Raw genomic sequence first — 10,734 nt, forward strand, 5'->3', positions numbered from 1 at the left:
GACTGCATCTCTAAGGCCAGTTAGAAACCCGGGTGGTCTCAGTCCGCCCTCCCCTGAGAGCCCCCCCACCCCCATAGCCTGCAGTGAGTCCCCAGGTCCTCTGGCTGTTAGGAAGATGGCTCTGCCCTCCCGCTTTCCTTTGTCTGGATGGGAAGAATTTCAGCCAACCTGGAGAAAGTCATCCAGCTGATTTGGCCTCTGGTCTCCTGTGATCTGAAGTGAAGGGGATGTGGAGGGGGTGGGGGTAGACAGGGGAGCAGGTCAGGTGGGAGGGGCCAGGAGGCAATGACCTGAGGGGAGGCGTTATCTAGATCCCAAAGTCAGAGCGCTTTGTGATTTGCAGATGTTTGGGAAGATCGCCTTGGTGGATGGGACCCAAATAAACCGGAACAACAACTTCCAGACCTTCCCGCAAGCTGTGCTGCTTCTCTTCAGGCAGGAGACCCTGATGCCCCCGTCCGGGCCCTCGCTGGGCTCCAGTCTGCTCTGGAGGCTCTGCTGGAGGAGCCGGGCCCTGGGCTCGGAAGGGCTAAGGCCCTGTCCTGTCTTGAAATGCTCACTCACTTTTGGATGGCAGCTATGCTAACTGCTCTTCAACCAATGCCTCTTTCTAAGTCGTTTCTGAGCCGGTGGCGCTGCATCGTTGTTTTGCACGGGACCCAAAAATGACGTAGCCAGTCCTGAATGGGGCCGCCTGTTCCCCAATCTCATCCCGCTGAGCAGGAGACAGAGGTCAAGTGTCCTTTCAAGAAGGGAGTGGCGAGGCCTGGGTGACCTCTGGCCCACCTTGCCTTGGGTAGCACAGAGCTCTCTCCGGCTGCTCCCCCAGTGACCTGGATCATAGACTGGTTTTGCTCCTCCGTCCAGGAAACCCCTTTTCTTTAGCTCCTGCTTGTAGTGCCCCCGAGGGGTAGAGCAGGGGACTGCCGTGCAGAGGGAAGCTGAGGCCCAGCCCACACCCGGCTGTACTGTACGCTGAACCTGGAGCGCAGGGGAAGTAGCCCCAGTCTGCTCACTGCCCCCGCCCCGCCCCCACCAGGCTCCTGGCCTCAGGAGGGGCCACCCAAGAGCAGCCCAGCTGACAGGAACCCTCTCTTCCAGGTGTGCAACAGGTGAGGCGTGGCAGGAGATCCTGCTGGCCTGCAGCTACGGCAAGTTGTGCGACCCCGAGTCCGATCATGCCCCAGGCGAGGAGCATACGTGCGGCACCAGCTTCGCCTATTACTACTTCATCAGCTTCTACATGCTCTGTGCCTTCCTGGTGAGGGGCCCGCGGGGCACGGGGCCGGGGAGGGGGCTTTGACGCGGGCAGCTGGGAGGACACCTGTCCTGTCCTGCCGCCCAGCTCCTGTCTCTGCAGGGAGTGATCTTGGGGGTGCAGGGGGTAGGAGGCTCTGGCTAGATTTTCCCTTATTCCGGTTGTGCTGCCTGTGGCTCGGCTTTCCAAGTGCTTTTTCCTGCTCCAGACGGGATACTGAAAGGTGTTACCTTTCTGCTCTGGTTTTGGTTGGTAATTAATCAAAAGAATTAATGGGATTCTGTCCTAAATAAGTAGGAGCTTCCAATAAAGCCATTTGCCCCTCCCTGTTCCTTGGAAGAGAAGGTTGCCCCCCAGTGGGGTTAGAAACAGAGTGCCAGGCTGTTCTGAGATGCCAGGGCTGCTGGCTGTCCGTGTGGAAGGCAAAGGGCCAGTGGAATCCCCTGGGCTCTGGCTTCTTAGCTCATGTTTGTTTCCTATATTCTCTTAAAACTGCTGTTGGAGCATCTGATGTATGCCAGGCCCTGGGTTCAGTGCAGGGGATAGAAACATGAATAAGGTTCAGCCCTGAGGGAGCTCACTGGGTACCAGGGGGTCCATGTGTGAGCAAATCTTGCAGTTCAAAGGGACGCCCAATACAGAGAGAAAAGGCAAGGGCCGTAATAGGGGCATGGTCCAGGGGGGGCACAAAGGAGGGGAGATCATCTCTCTGGGGTGAGGGGAAGAGGCTGAGGTTGGAGGAGCTCAAGCCAGGTTTTAAAGGCTGAGTACCCAGCACCCAGCACCCAGCAAGGACACTGCCTGTGCAAGAGCACACAGGCGTGACATGGGTGGCTTGTGTGGGGGCGCAGGCCATGCAGAGGGGCCGCAAGGAAGGGCCTGGGTAGGGAGAGGCAACGGACGCCGTGCCCAGGGGAACGTCCCCACCCCCCACCCCATTCCTGCCCGGGCCGCCTGTCCCCGTTGGGAGCCCTCTGCCCACTCTCGCAGATCATCAACCTCTTTGTGGCTGTCATCATGGACAACTTTGACTACCTCACTCGGGACTGGTCCATCCTCGGCCCTCATCACCTGGACGAGTTCAAGGCCATCTGGGCGGAGTATGACCCAGAGGCTAAGTGAGTCCCATCCGCACACTCTGTGCTGGGCCTCTGCCGCCTTCTCCTGCTCCACCCGGACCCTAGCCCTCCAGTCTAATACAAATGAGCAGGTTTCCTCTCCCTTGTCTGAGGCCCCAAATCAGAGAACTGGAGCTCCTCAGGTTGGAAGGGGTCCCACATCCATAAACCCCTTTGACTTTAGTGGTCAGCCAGCTTCTGCTTGGACTCGTCTAGGAACAGGAAACTCAGACCTCCTCAGGCCCTCCGGGCCCTGGCTACTCGGAATCCGGTCCACTGACTAGACTGATAGCAGACTTTATCAAGCACCTGATCTTGATAAAAATGCAGAGCCCCGGCCCCACCCTGGTCTGACTGATCAGCACTGCCCCGCACCCTGGGGCATCTGCGTGCGCATTAACAGCCAGGCAGCCCTGCTGTCTTTACATGCTTCCTAAATAGGTGGTCACTCCCAGTGGGAGAGGGTTCCCAGGTGTCCAGCGCCGTTAGCCACAGCGTGCATTATCTCATGGAGTCCTTCCAACCTGCTATGGCACAGCTATCCAGCCAGCCCTCCACCGGCCTCTGGGAGTGGGGGCCTCTACTGTCCTTGATCCAAACCCTCTACCTCCACTAACACAGCACAAGAGGCCCCCGTCAGCTTGACCCAAACCCAAAGAAATCGTGGGGAAATGAGACCCAGATTCCAGGCCTGAAGATTCCATATCTGAGGGAATTCTGGCCTTTATCTGCCCAAAAAAAGAGAGCCCTTTTCTGCTGGTGGGCAACAGGGAATCCAACCACTGTTTCTTCTTGAAAAAGGGAGCTTGGCTTCCCCTTCCTAGCGTGGTTGGAAATGAGGCACCGTCCCCAGGCTCCTGTCCCCTCTCCCTGGCCCGTTCTCTGAGCAGGGAAGGAATGCGGCTGGGCTCCCAGGCAGACAAGTGTGTGCAACCCCCTGCAGGGGCAGAATCAAACACCTGGACGTGGTGACCCTGCTGAGAAGGATCCAGCCCCCGCTGGGCTTCGGGAAGTTCTGCCCACACCGGGTAGCCTGTAAGGTAACCCGCGCTGCCGGGAGGGGTGCAGCCCTGGGACAGGAAGAGGCCCAGGTGCTGGGGAAGCTAGTGAGGTCCGACCGCATGGTTCCTTTAGGAGCAGTCATCTCCAGGGTCCGCAAGTGCCCCTCTGAGAACCTAATGTCTCTGCAGTGCCCCCCAACCCATCTTCCCACCCACTCATGGGGAGCATCCTGGTTGGCCTGCACCCCAGCCATCATGCCCCACCCCTCCCGGAGCTCAGACCAGGGGGGTGGCCTGCCAACCTGGCCTGGTCCCAGCCCTGCAGCAGGCCTGCCTCCCCCACCCCCACAGCGGCTGGTGGGCATGAACATGCCCCTGAACAGTGATGGCACGGTCACCTTCAATGCCACTCTCTTCGCCTTGGTACGCACGGCACTCAAGATCAAGACGGAAGGTGAGGCCCCCCACTGCGTGCAGTGCCTCCCTTCTGGCAGAGGCTGTTTTCTGGCACAGACTCTGCCAGGTCTCAGAGCTGAAGGTTGGAAACAAGAGTTATGGAGAGAAGCAGTGAGAGCCCCCCAGGCCGTGACCACAGAACCCTCACACCCCTCAGGGCTTACAGGGCACAGGGCACTCAGGATCTGTGACCACCCAGCTGTGTCTGAATGGGGCCAGAGGCAGGGCAGCATTCGCACTGGGTGGGCCGCCCTGAGGCTGGGCCCGGGGCAGGAGCAGAGGAGGTACTCAGGTAGCACTGGGCAGGCTGATGGACTCCACTCGGCTCCTTAAACCTGCAGGCCCCCCGGGTGGGAGCAGCCGGCAGGAGGCAGGGCAGGTCCCAGTTTGTCCCTGAGCCCTCACTCGGGGCTCAGCTGTATCAGGGCCATCCCCATGGGCTGTTGGGACCATCGCAGGCACCGGAGACACCCCACAGAAGGTTTCCTGGGGAGGGAAAGGAGAGGAAGGCCAAGAGTCAGGCAGGAGCCCAGTCGGAGCCGCAGGGAGGCTGCCTGGGGCCCTCGGGACAGACCATGGGCATGGGGATTCGAAGGCTTCTGCGGGGGGCAGGGAAGAGCAGGGGAGGACAGCCTTCAAAGCCACCCACTCTGGACACTGGGAGCCGAGGCCTGAGGAGAGGGAGCCCCTGGCCCAAGGGGTAGGCTGCCCCCGGGGCACAGCGATGTCCTCCTCCATCGCCGTGCCTGGCATGGCGGCCGTCCCGAGAGAAAGTCAGCCGTGTGCTGCCTGAGAGGTTCCGAGAGTCCAGGGTGCTTTGCCACTTACACTCGGCTTGGCCTGGATGACCCAAGGGCCATCCCCTGCCTGTCCCTTGCCCCCAGGTAACTTTGAGCAGGCCAACGAGGAGCTGAGGGCCATCATCAAGAAGATCTGGAAGAGAACCAGCATGAAGCTCCTGGACCAGGTCATCCCTCCAATAGGAGGTGGGCGCAGCTCGGGAGACGAGGGTCCAGAGGCAGCCGAGGGGTGGACACACGGGACTTCCCCAGGAAGCCCTGTGGGAATCTGAGAGCGGCCCCACAGTGGCCGTCAGGGTGGGCACCAGCCTCAGGGTGGGTGCTGGCCATGTCAGTAAGAGGAGGGGCAGCCTGCAGGGCCCAGTCCTGGCTACACCTGGCCCCCCTCCAAGCCCAGGGTCAGAGTCCCGCTGGCCTTCAGGTCCCTCATTGGCTCCTCTGCAGATGACGAAGTGACTGTAGGCAAGTTCTATGCCACGTTTCTCATCCAGGAGCACTTCCGAAAGTTCATGAAGCGCCAGGAAGAGTATTATGGGTATCGGCCCAAGAAGGACACGGTGCAGATCCAGGTAAGCCCAGCCCGAGCTCCAAAGGGCCCAGACTCCAGCTCCCTCTCCATACCCTGGAGGCCCAGTGGCAGGAGTGCAGAGGGAAGGAGGGAGCCAGGACCAGTGAGGACGTGGAATGACAGTTCTGGAGGACCCACAACAGAAGGCATTTCAACCTCAAGAGAGGAGCCAGGAGCTCTTCCGTCTCTGCATGCTGGGACTAAAGGAAATGGGATTTGTGCAAAGGAGAAATTTGCGTTCGATATGAGCGGCGCTCTCCAAAGAAGGCAGAGCTCCCGGGGGGCCCTGGCAGTCATCCACTGGGCATGCAAAGAAATCTAGAACGTGGTTTTTACTCATCTATTTTTCTGGTGTTAGTTGCAAGGCACAGAATTTATAATATCAAAAAATATACAGGCATTTGGGCTGTGTGCTCAAAAATTTATTTCAGTTGCAATTCTTATTTTTAAACAACCTCACAATTTAAAAAGTTGCATGTATAATGCAAAAACCTTTCTCTTCTGATCCACTTGAGAGTAATTCCCAGCATGATGTTCTGTCAACTCAGAACACCTTAGTATGTAGTTCCTGTGAGCAAGGGCATGTAGGAGCAAGTCCCCCACATAACAATGCAACCCCCCAAATCAGGAAATTAACATTGGTAATCACTGTCATCCATTCCTCAGGCCCCATGCAAGCTTCACCAGTGGTCCCACTAATGTCCTTTGTAGCAGAAGGATCCGGGCCTGGATCACACACTGCATTTAGTTGTCTTTTCTCTTTAGCCTCTTCCATCTGGAACAGTTCCTCAGTCTCTCCTTGACATGACCTTGACATTTTTGAAGATTACAAGCCAGGATATCCCTTAGTTTGGGTTTACGTTCATGTGATGTTTCCTCATAATAGATTTAGGATACATGTCTTGGACAGGAATGTCACAGAATCAATGATGCAAACTATCAGGTGACACCAGTCTTGATTTTGTCCCATTGCTGGTGATACAAATTTTGATCAGCTCAAAAAATTATGTTAATGTCATGTGCAATCAAAAGAGATCATTGTGCAAGACTGCATTGAGTTGAAAGATTTCTCAACTTGGAGGCCTGGGAGGGTATGAAATAACCTGGGAAGCTGAGAGAAGACTCCTTGGAGACCATTAGGTTTTGGACTCTCCCAGGGGCCAGAGCAGGACCTGGTGGTCTCACCAAGGCCTGGGACACTGAAAGAGCCAGGGTCCCAGAGAAGGGATTAGAAATGAGTGAGGCCAAGGGAAGCAGCCTGGTATCCCCTTCTGGACTGTTGGAGGTCACCGAGTCTCTATCTCTAGGCTGGACTGCGGACCATTGAGGAGGAGGCTGCCCCCGAGATCCGCCGAACCATCTCGGGGGACCTGATAGCTGAAGAGGAGCTGGAGAGAGCCATGGTGGAGGCTGCAATGGAGGAAGGGATATTCCGGGTAGGTGGGCGCCACGGCCACCCCGTGTGTTCTAGGCACGGGGAGCAGTGCTGCCTCACAGAGGGGGGCCAGGAGCCCAGCCACGCAGGACAGGAACGTGGAAGCAGGAGACCCCCCCCCATCTCTGGGGACTCGGAATCAATGACCCAGACTACTCAAGGTGTCCAGTGCAACACATGCTTCCCCATCTTCCTCTGCCAGGTCTCACCCCTTTCCTTCCCTCCCCACAAACCCTAGTCAACACTGCCTCTCAGAAGCCCTCCAGTATCAAATGCCCCACCTGCCTCCAGTTACCCCAGTCCTCAGTCCTTGGCTCGGTCTAGTGTTTCTTAAGACACCGTGGAGCAGGAAGGTCCCTGATGACCGCCTACTTAAACCTGCCTGGGTTACCCGCGGGCAAACAGTGCCCAAAGACACGCCACGATGTGTGGATCCGCCTCCCCTGGCCTCGTGGGGTTCGTCCCTTGTTCCCAGCACCATCGTCCTCTGGTGGCAGCCCCGAGGCACGGCCAGCCCGCATCTCCAGGCACTGCTCTCGGCGCCCTCACTCTTCTCCTTGCCCCTAGAGGACTGGAGGCCTCTTTGGCCAGGTGGACAGCTTCCTGGAAAGGACCAACTCCCTGCCCCCCGTCATGGCCAACCAGAGACCCCTCCAGTTTGCTGAGATAGAGATGGAGGAGATGGAATCGCCTGTGTTCCTGGAGGACTCCCCTCAAGCCCCAAACCCCAACCCTCTTGCTCGTGCCAATACTAATAATGCCAATGCCAACGTTGCCGCCAGGTAGTAACCATAGCAACAGCCAGATGCTCTCCAGGTAGCAGCCCCTGCCACCTGGATGTGGGGGTATTGGGGTAGGACTGGGAGGATGTGGCTAGTGGGTTCCAGGATCTTTTGGAGGGGGCACCCCTAAATGTGTAGGGTGTCATTTGCTGGCCCTTGTGCCCTTTGGGACCCATCCTGCACCTAAGGCAAGAGGCGGGCCTGGGCTGCAGAGACTCCCTCGGCCGGCAGGGGGCAACCTCACACCAGCACTGGCTTGGGCCCAGGGAGCGTTTTATTCCACGTCCACAGCAGGGTTTGGAGCGGAGACCTACTGAGCACATGAGGTTCGAAGGAGAGGGCCTTCCGCAGCCGCACGTACTACAGAAAACCGTGCACAATTGCAGTTCAGTCGTTGGATTTGGGTTCCAGAGAGATCCCACTGTGCTGGCTGGTTCCCATCTCACCAACCCTCAGCTGCAGACTAAATATAATCTATGATGACATAATTGTCATGAAAAGCAGCAGGATTGGGGGAAGAGCATCCCAGCATTATAACCCGTGGGCTGGGCTCCAGGCAGGGCTTCTGTTCAGGCGGGAGGCCAGGCGACTGGACGTCCCTTTGGCCTGTGAAGGCTGAGTGCCTCGCCCTTGGGAATGCGCAAGAAGCTTAGAAGCCAGGTAACAGCCACTGTCCGTGGCCAGGCCTCCTCCCGGCCAGAGGCCCCGTGAATCCAGCCCAGAGCCCTGAACGACTGCAGGCCTGCCGGGGGCTGTGTTCCGTGATAGGGCTGTGACCAAACAATCCGAGAGCTCGTATCCTGAGTTCGCAGAGTGGGCACCGATGCCATGGGCTGGACACACCGTGTTTCCCGCCCCTGCTGCACATTAGGAATGTCTAGGGAGCTTCCAATATGGCAGTGCCTGGGCTTCCCCAAGCCTGGGGGTGGGGCACAGCCACTTACCGTTTTTAAAGCCCAGGTGGTCCGATGTGCAGCCATGGTTGGGAACCAGTGTCCTGGAGGTCGTGAGGCTGGAGCTGGGCCTTGAGAGATGGACAGAATGCGGGAAGGGTAGACGGAGGGACACCTGGTAAAGGAGGGGAGGCAGGAATGCACTTGGCTCATTCCTTTTGTAGAGTCAGGGCTGGCTGGGCAGAGAGTGGGTTCGGTGCCTGCCCTGGAGCCAAAGCCACACGTAGAGATGGGTCCTGATCCCGAGGGGCAGGATGTTTGCAGCCACAGAGGGGCAGGGGCGGCAGGGGAGCGGCAGCCTGCTCGAGTCCAGTGGCCTCGCTTCCATTTCAGCGTCCACCATGAAAGGGCATTCCCCGGAGCGACAGGGGCACCTGCCGCTGGACGAGGAGCCTTCAGCCAACCACCGGCGGCCCTGGGTCAGTGTCCTGTGCCCCCGAGGAGCTGAGCCTTCTCCCCGGGAGCCCTGATCCTTGCTTGCTGTTGGGGAACCTGGCTGGAAGGGGGGCTTGGGAGCCTGTTGCAGTGGGAGCCAGCTAGGCCCCGAGTGGGAGATGTCAGGGCCAGCTTCTCATCCAGACTGAGGTGACTGCATGAGGGTGGGGGGCACTGTAGAAGGGCCCTGTGCAGGTGTGCCAGGAGACCCATCCCCGCCCCCCAAAGGACAGCCCCTGGACACGGCCACCTTCGGCAGACAGCCTGGCAACCTCCCAGTAGGTCCTAGACCGTTGTGTGCGACAGAGGAAGCCCTGAGGGTGCCGGAGTTCAGTGGCCATGAGGGACTTCCCCAACACCCATGCATGCACATGTGTACACACACACACACACACACACACACACACACACACACACGCACGCATGCATGTGCTGGTACACACATGCACATGTATGTACACACAGTGAAGAAGTTTGGCCAGAGTTGGCCCTCACCCCCCTCCCAAGCCCACAGGGACAGATCAGGACCAGTAGAGTCGGGGGGTGGGGCCAGCACACATCCACCCTTTCGGGTGCCTTCTCTCAGGGTGTGGCTGATGGGCCAAGCAGAGATCTGTTGACCCGGGGACCTGGCAGGAGCCACGGCCCCACTTGCTCTCGACCCTACCTGTCCACAGGACCCCCCAGCCAACCCTGGGTGGAGAAGCCAGGACAGCTGAGCCAGAGAGCAGTGCCCAGAGCTGGGGCGCCCCCTGCCCCCTGCCAGGTAAGGGCGCGGCCTGGGAGGAAAGTCAGCAGAGGAAGGGTGTGGCGGTGACCTGCCCGTAAGGGAAGGGCGGGTCTCGGCTGAGGCGTCCCCAGGAGCGCTGGGGCTTCGCTGCACCCCGGCAGGCTCCAGCCTCCCTGTTGGGACCTTTGCTTTTGTGCACTTGGAACAGCATGCCAGGGCGGAGCCTCCCCTGCCTGGGAGCTGGACCCCCACTCCAGGGCCTCTGCCTGAGGGAATGGCCCACCGCAGCAGGACCCAGGAGAGCCTTTCTGGCTGCCGGACCCCAGCCACGGCCCTGCTCATCCAGGAGGTGAAGTGGGGGCTGGGGCAGAGCCCTGGGCTGCCCTCAGGGCGGCCCTGGCATGGCCTGGGGTGGAGAGAGGTCCCACAGAGGAGGCCCGAGGCAGCTCCCCAGGAAGACCCCACTGGCCCCTCACCTCCCTGCAGGCTCTGGTCCGAGGAGGCCGGGACACCTGGGCAGCTGACGCGGACTTCGTCATGGCAACAGGCCAGGCCCAGGCGGATGCCTGCTGGATGGAGCCGGAGGAAGTGGAGGTGGTAGCAACCCAGACGCTGAGAAGACAGGAGTCTCCGGGAGGCGTGGCCAGCGCCCTGGGCTGTCCGAGCCTCGGGCCTTCTCTGGGCAGCCTCGGCCAGAAGCAGGGCTCCCAGGAGACCCTTCTCCCCACCAGGCTGTGCGCACGACCAGCTGGGGCAGAGGGTCAGCCTAGCACAGCGCCCCGTCTGTCCCCAGCCAAGGGACGGGCTGAGTAGGGTGGTCGGGAACCACCGCGGGAAGTCAGAAGGAGGTAGATTCCTGGCTTGTCGCCTCAGGAGCAAGGGGCGTGATTGGATGGAGCGTCTGTCGCTCACTAGGCTGGTCAGTGCCCGTGTAGTCCGGCCTCGGCCCCTCCCATCAGCTGGGCATTAAAGTCTCTGGGCCTAGGACGCTGTCTCTGCTCGTCTCCTTCCTCCGCGCCGTTCTGCACCCACTCTCCCCTGCCCGTGGGCTCCAGGGCCGGGGCCTAGGGGGTGACGGAGGGGCCGTCTGGACTGCCATTCGCGTGCGGTACGGAAGGGCCCGGGTGAGGGCGTGGGCTCTCCTGGAGGTCCACGGCTGCTCCGCTGACTGGGCCCAGCCCCCCGGAGGGGCTGCAGC

The 10,734-nt window shown here is 59.8% G+C and overlaps 1 protein-coding gene across 3 annotated transcripts in view; it reads left to right on the forward strand.

The window, feature by feature from the left end:
- Positions 1-10,523, forward strand: part of CACNA1S (calcium voltage-gated channel subunit alpha1 S) — a 62,710-nt gene extending 52,187 nt beyond the window's left edge. For 2 of the 3 annotated variants that reach the window (XM_036909482.2, XM_036909483.2), the window contains 13 exons: positions 344-435; positions 1,102-1,261; positions 2,249-2,376; positions 3,320-3,416; positions 3,729-3,831; positions 4,718-4,819; positions 5,078-5,202; positions 6,509-6,637; positions 7,204-7,418; positions 8,705-8,790; positions 9,484-9,572; positions 9,745-9,885; positions 10,023-10,523. In XM_036909482.2, the coding sequence (XP_036765377.2) occupies positions 344-435; positions 1,102-1,261; positions 2,249-2,376; positions 3,320-3,416; positions 3,729-3,831; positions 4,718-4,819; positions 5,078-5,202; positions 6,509-6,637; positions 7,204-7,418; positions 8,705-8,790; positions 9,484-9,572; positions 9,745-9,885; positions 10,023-10,349 (1,794 nt within the window). In that variant the 3' untranslated portion in view covers positions 10,350-10,523. Of the gene's footprint in view, positions 1-343; positions 436-1,101; positions 1,262-2,248; positions 2,377-3,319; positions 3,417-3,728; positions 3,832-4,717; positions 4,820-5,077; positions 5,203-6,508; positions 6,638-7,203; positions 7,419-8,704; positions 8,791-9,483; positions 9,573-9,704; positions 9,886-10,022 lie in introns of all 3 variants that reach the window. The other variant, XR_005029676.2, reaches the window with a different exon arrangement.
- Positions 10,524-10,734: the final 211 nt, after the last annotated feature.

The sequence above is a fragment of the Manis pentadactyla genome, chromosome 9 (assembly GCF_030020395.1).
Source record: "Manis pentadactyla isolate mManPen7 chromosome 9, mManPen7.hap1, whole genome shotgun sequence".
NCBI lineage: Eukaryota > Metazoa > Chordata > Mammalia > Pholidota > Manidae > Manis > Manis pentadactyla.